General features: G+C 29.0%; 1 protein-coding gene across 1 annotated transcript; it reads right to left on the bottom strand.

Moving 5' to 3' along the window:
* Positions 1-1,639: 1,639 nt before the first annotated feature.
* Positions 1,640-3,205, bottom strand: LOC145114348 (uncharacterized). Its single transcript, XM_079050341.1, has one exon. The coding sequence runs from the start codon at positions 3,203-3,205 to the stop codon at positions 1,640-1,642; it is 1,566 nt and encodes a 521-aa protein (XP_078906467.1).
* Between the last annotated feature and the right edge of the window lie 4,281 nt (positions 3,206-7,486).

Raw genomic sequence — 7,486 nt, forward strand, 5'->3', positions numbered from 1 at the left:
ACATTTAAAAAATATGATTCAACACATGTGGGGTTTACTTAAGAAACTAAACACATACGACCACAAATGAGAACTCATATTTAATCAATTATCAAATAATTACATTAGATATTAATGAGTACATAAACATTACATTTACAATTTTAAACTAACAATAATTTTGCATTATTTCTTAGTATAAATTATTTGTAAATAAAAATTATACATACTATTTAATCGCATACATCTTTTATGTACAACCTATTCAAAATAGATTAAACCATATCAATTATAATGTAATAATTTTGTTAGCATCTTATTTGTTTTAAAATCATAACTTCTCAATTAACAATATGCTTAAAAAGAATGCTAACTATTTATTTTACCATAATATTTATAACCATATTAAACTACATAATTATTTCACTGTGCAACGCGCGGGCATTCGCCTAGTATATATATATATATATATATATATATATATATATATATATATATATATATATATATATGGCTAGGTTATTTTGTTTCTTACATTTATTGTGTGTTAGAATGCACCAATAGGAATTTAATAAATTAAATAATTATTTAATTAAATAAATATAAATATTAAATGATTTCCATAATTATATATATATATATATATATATATATATATATATATATATATATATATTAAATGATATCCATAATTATAATTCTCTTTTTATGGAAACTAATTAAATCCGTCATTAATGTCAGCAATAACATTCTTTCAAAATGAATTCGCATCTAGGTTTTTATATATGAATTCGTATTTTGTTTCAGGACTCACTCACTTAAAATACAATAAAGTTGCATGGAATATGAAGAACGAGAGTGTATTCTACTAGAATACACTTTTATTCTGCTGGAATACACTCTCATTCTTCTAGACATGAATTCATTCTCAAAGAATATTATTGTTGACATTAATGACGAATTTAATTAGTTTCCATAAAAATGAGTTATAAGTATGGATAGCATTTAATATACATATAATTAATACTAAATTTCTATTGGTGCATTCTAGCGCATAATAGATGTGAGAAACATTTGAACCTCTCTCTCTCTCTCTCTCTCTCTCTCTCTCTCTATATATATATATATATATATATATATATATATATATATATATATATACTAGGTGAAAACCCGTGGAACCCACGGGTGTTAATGTTAAATAGAATTTAAAATTTAATTATGTAATAAATAATATACCATTAAGTTAGAAAACTTATATTGTATTTTTTTAATAAGTTTTTGATTTGTAAGCATTTAATTACACAATAAATGGTAAGTATTTAACTACAAATGAATTTTAAAATTAATTAAATAATAAAATAAAATTTCATTAATTTTGACAACTTATGAATTGTAATATTGAATTTTTCAAAAACTTTTTGATTTGTAAGTATTTAGTTACAAACTAAATCATAAGTATTTAATTAGAAATGAAGTTTTTTGAAAACCCTTATTTTTGGTGCATGATTTTTGTTGGACATACGCAGATGATGCATTACCGGTGTGTGTAATGAAATTAACATAAAATAAACAAAACATAATTATAAATAAATAAAGTAATATGATGGATTAAGTGTGATTTGCTAAAAATGAATAAAATATGCTACAAAAAAGTTGGCTACAAATTTTGAAAAACTTCCTTATAAACAACATTGGAAGTTTTATTTGTGACTTTGCCATCTTTATCTAAAATTAATAATTTTAATCCTCCTCTGCTTTGAACTCTAGATAAGGCAACATACAATTGTCCATGTGAAAAAACTGGATCTTTGAGAAACAAACCAACCTTTGATAACGATTGTCCTTGACTTTTATTAATAGTCATTGTAAAACATATGGCCAAAGGAAACTGTCTTCTTGTGAATTTGAAGGGAATCTTTTTTTCTGATGGAGTTAAAGACATTCTTGGAATAAAAGTCCGGTTTCCAATATTAGTTCCAGTTATTATACGTGCCTCAATAACACGTTTGCCCAATGATAACACCTGTAGTCTTGTGCCATTACATACGCCGTTTTTCTGATCAATATTTCTCAGTAACATTACTGGAACACCAATTTTTAAAACTAACTTATGATTTGGTAAAACGGATACTTTGAGACCAGTTAATACATCAGGAGAGTATAAATTTGAATCAAACTGATCATGGACAAATTCGGATTCACATATGTTGTCTGAACTTAAATATTCAACTTCATCTCCTGGAAACTTGTTAAGCAAACGGTCGTTTATTTCCTGAACAACTTCATTTTTTGGAGCAAGTATCGCTCTTTCTTGGAAATAATTTGTGTTACTGAAGTTCTCCAAAATTGACGGATATACAAACTCAATTAAGGAACCTATAGGATCATGTGAATCATTAATGAGAATATCATCAGGAATATCGATAATCGTTTCACTATCATTCGGGCCACCAAGTTTGCCTTCTCCTATATCCAATAGCCAATTTGCAAAATCTCTTATTTTTCGTATATCAGATTGATCCCTTCCAACAGTTAGCCTCATGTTTTTTGTTAATCTATGGACTTTGCAATGTTGCCATAAATATGAAGAACTCAAAGAAGCATTTACAATGTTCTGTCTACTGCCACCCGGAACAACAGGTAGAATCTGTCTAAAATCTCCTCCAAAGACAATAACTTTCCCTCCAAATGGAATATTTGAGATGGTTGAATTTCCACACCTTAATAAATCCTTCAAAGTTCGATCTAAAGCTTCAAATGCATGCTTATGGACCATAGGTGCTTCATCCCAAATTATTAAAGAGGTTTGTCTTATTAAGCTAGCCAACTCACCATCTGGATTTATTTTACAAAAAGAATCCTCTGTAAGTTCAAATGGAATTATAAATCGAGAGTGTGCTGTTCTACCACCGGGCAATAATAAGGAAGCAATACCGCTTGAAGCAACATTTAAGACAATATTACCATCAGATCTAATTGCTGTTGATATTGCATTCCATAAAAAAGTTTTACCTGTTCCACCATAACCGTAAACGAAAAAGACACCTCCTTTATTTTCTTGACTAGCACTCATGATGTTTAGGAAAATGTTACGTTGCTCATTTGTTAATGCAAGAAACATACGATCATAATCATTCTTTAAAACGGGAATGTCGTAATCTAGCTCCTCGGTGATTAGTCGATTGTTTGAAGAAGAAACGGATTCAACATCTGGGTATGGCATATTTTTGAAGTTTTTGAGAGTAGAGTTGTTTCGAAGTAAAATTTATTCTATTTCGAACAAAGTTAAGTTTTTAAGTTCATCTACTCCGAGTGACAATTCTGCACGAAAATATTAAATAATTTAGAAAATATGTGGTCGATATTTAATAATTTTATTACTAATTATACAATGGCTGTTGAATAAAAAAAAGAAATTAAATAAAGTAAAAAATAAGAAAAAAAATGTAATACCTGCAGACTTAAATCTTTGTCGTTGGTTATATAGAATTCCATCTGCCAAATATTCCCATGTATTTTCCCAAACGACCTCTGGTTTAGACATACTATTACACATCAACAATGTAGCAAATAAGAAGCGTAGATAAAAACCAGATCCAGAATGACTTGCTTCTTTAATTGCATCAATGTATTCCTTGTCATCATCTAATAGCCCGAGTGCATAACAAGCATCTCTAAAAGAAGAATGTCTTTGACCATTTACCGTGAGAATTTCATCAAATGATGTCGGACCTTTTACTTTATTTAAAAGAATCCTTAAGAAATATGCTTCACCTAGTTTAGGTGAAACCGAATGAATTCTACCGATGGCTTTTTCTACTTTCCTTCGCTTCCAAAACCGACCATTTAATATCCAAACAAACTTTGTAGGAAATTCAACATATGTAAGTTTCCGTGCTTCACTGTCGATTGCATTACACTCCATCCAAGATGTGAACTTTGAAGCCGCAACAGAAGGTTTGTCAAGAACATCATCAATATCATCGTCTTCGCCATATACAATCTGTTGTTAATTAGGTAGATGAAAAGGTAGTCTGACAACAGAAGGATACCTGCAATGAACATCATATTTAAAAATTCGCCATGATGCTTCACATGCAGATAAATATCTACAATCGTAATATTCAGCTATTTCATCGACCACATCATTATTTTCACATTCATTGTTTGTTGGTACAACAGCAACCGTAGCTCTATCAGGACCCTTGTTTATGTATTTGAACAAATACTTTATAGAAGATCCTTGATTGCACCATTCAACATTAATATGTGCCTGATATCTTTTTAATAGATATTTGTTGTATGGAACAACATTTCTATTATCCAACTTCACACCCGATTTTTCTACAAAATGACCATCGTTTCTTCTCCTATATAACGGAAAACCATTTCCATCAACAGACGAATGATCACATAATTGTTTTGGAAAGTTTTTTGAGCACTTTTTATCCACCATGCATGGACAATTGATATTTTCAGCTCCACATGGACCATGAATCATGAACTCATTGACAAGTGAATACAATTCCGGATCTTCAATTTTGTCTGGTATCTCGGCAGAAATTATCGGATCGATAAATTCAACAGTGGGTAACTTGTTGTCAGAATGCATAAATAAACATATATGACTATGCGGCAAACCTCTCTTTTGAAATTCAATGGTACAAACATCTGCAAAATATTTGGCAAAAAAACAAAATATGACTAGACAATAAAAACATATAAAAAATATACTATAATAAGAGTAATGTTTTATCAATAATGAAAAAATATAATTTTAATTACATGCTTGAACTGTGCCGAAAATTTTATTCTCCCTTAAGTCTTTAATAAATGCATCGAGCTTGATCTTGAACAACCTACATAATATATCTGGCCTGTCTTCTGGTTGAAGTGAAGTATCCTTAAGAAATCTTTTAATCTCTGGCCATTTTGGATTACACGTAAAGGTTATGAAAAAAATGTGGATATCCAAACCATTTACATAGTGACATGGCATCCAAATAGTTTTGCAGCATATATCGTGCGCCACCGGTAAAGGATGAAGGTAATATGACACGTTGTCCGACATTGGAGATATTCGTTGTTCCTTGAGCTTTTTGGTTACGTAAATTTTCATAAGACTCACATCTAAGAACATGTTGTTGCCTACGTATGTAATGCAATCTCTCCGTTTCCATCATAGTACAGGCATCTACCAGAAACTGCTGAAACAACCTTTTTGAATTAAGAATGAGGGAGAACGAATGATCTCTATCTTGAATTCTAAAAGCGAAATATTCTCTCATTGTACATTTCGCCCGCTTGCTGTTGGTTGTAAATGAAACACCTCTATGAAGAATGTCAACACTGTAACCATCATCTCCATATGGAAATAGCAGTGGATATTGAAGAGGAAGGTATGAAGGATGCAATTCACTGATACGTTGTAGAAATCCAGTTTTTGTTTCAACAACAATATCCCTCTTTTCAATTGAATCACAAATCTCTTGCCATCCTATAAGATCTAACCAACACATTATTTGAATCCAACATCACCTTTATATCTTCAATAATATCACTATCAATTGACTTTGATTGATCTTTTACCCCACTAAAATAAATGAAATTATACATAATATTAGTAATATATATATATATATATATATATATATATATATATATATATATATATATATGTGTGTGTGTATAATGAATAATTATAAATAAGAAGGATGAAAAAAATACCCAATGCATCTTTGTCTATTTGAAATTTCGTTCTCAGTATCATAAATGTATAACTGAGAGAATTTTGGTTCCGATCCTTTTGCTGGTAAAAGGCTTCCAATACTATGATAATTTTGACCACCCAGTCTGAAAATGTATGGAGCGTTTCTTCTATTGATTGAAGTATCAATTTTACCACCCATCGACGTAAAAGAAAACATTGAATTGTAACGTCTAATGTTTTTCATGAAGTGTTTGCTTTTAGAATCCCCATTTCGAAACATTCTTTCGTAACTTGGCGGTGCTTTCTTTAAATCTGGAATTTGAACTTTGCCGTAACCACAACATAAAGAATAATTTGTGTTCCCTTTTTCTTTACCTCTAATGGATTCATTTCTCCATAACTTTGCATGACATGTTTGACATACAACATTTTGATCACCATGATCCAAATATTCTGTAAATTAAAAGGCGATGAAAAAAATATCAGTGAAATTTATAAGTATATACAACGTAGTATTTGAAATGTAAAAAAAAATGAAAATGAATATTATTTTTTTATTACCATTTGAGATACCAACTATAACGTTTTCATTTATGACTTGATGTATATTTTCTACATTATCTACATTATCTGTCAAATCAATCAAAGGGATAGGGGATAAATGTGTCGTCTTCCTTTTTAATTTATGACATCCTGGATTCAACTTGATTGAAGATGAAGAAGCAGTTATTGTAGATGCATTTTTCGATGTCATATCATTTGAAAGTACATAGTACTGTCTTTTATCTGGTAAGTTGGAAGTGACATATTTACCGAAACCGATGTTATCTGAACAAAAAAAAATGAAATAAGTATACATATACTTATATCTGGATTATAAAGAAAATTAATAATTGTATATTTTAAAAACAATAAATTATTACCATTTGTAATGTTAGATAACGGAGTTCTAACATTTGTAATGTTAGATAACGGAGTTCTAACATTTGTAAAGGAATGAGAGTATTGTACGGTTGTATTTTGGATTCCTGGTGAATTAAATGAACTGACATTTTGAGTTTGATCAACAATGTTGGTTGATTGATCTGCAAATAACAAAAATTTATGAAAACTAAAGAGATATGTATACAACATAATAATAACCTGCAATCATATAATATTACAAGATAATTAAAAAAATATGAGAAATCATTTATTGTAAATAAATGTAAAATAAGCATAAAACATTGAATAAAAAAATAATAGGATTATAATTAATTATATTTTTTAAGAGATGAGGTATTGATGTACTTGGAACGTTGGATGTTGTATTCATTTTCTTCGATCTTTTATTTTGCAAATATATTTTTCTTTGTATTCTTTTCTCTCTGACTTGCAAGTGGCACATGTTATTGCTGTTTTATGCATAACATTTAATATGACAAGATATGAAATGTATAATTACGTAAATAATATGTTTATAAAATAATGTTGAATAAATAAACGTACCTTTGTAAGCATCGGTTACCAATTTCAAAGAATATTGAGTTGCAGCGGACGAAGATTTTGACAAATTATCTATTTTTTTATGTTAATAAATATTTATGTTATTCAAATAAATATTATGTGAATTAAAAATAATAAATAACAATAATAGAATTTGTATATGAAAAAACTTACCTTTGTAAATCGAAGTTTTAACAGTAGTAGTTGTTGAGGCTAGATTTGTTGATGTAGTACTCAAATTTTTATTTTTTGTATTATCTAAATAGAAACTATTTATCTTTATAGACTGTTTAGAAGAAAGTGAATGCA

This window comes from Lactuca virosa, chromosome 5, assembly GCF_052849685.1.
Source record: "Lactuca virosa cultivar CGN04683 chromosome 5, Lactuca_virosa_CGN04683_v6, whole genome shotgun sequence".
Classification (NCBI taxonomy): Eukaryota; Viridiplantae; Streptophyta; class Magnoliopsida; order Asterales; family Asteraceae; genus Lactuca; species Lactuca virosa.

Excerpts from the sequence above, each read along its gene's own strand:
- LOC145114348 (XM_079050341.1), bottom strand. The coding sequence starts at position 3,205 with ATGCCATACCCAGATGTTGAATCCGTTTCTTCTTCAAACAATCGACTA.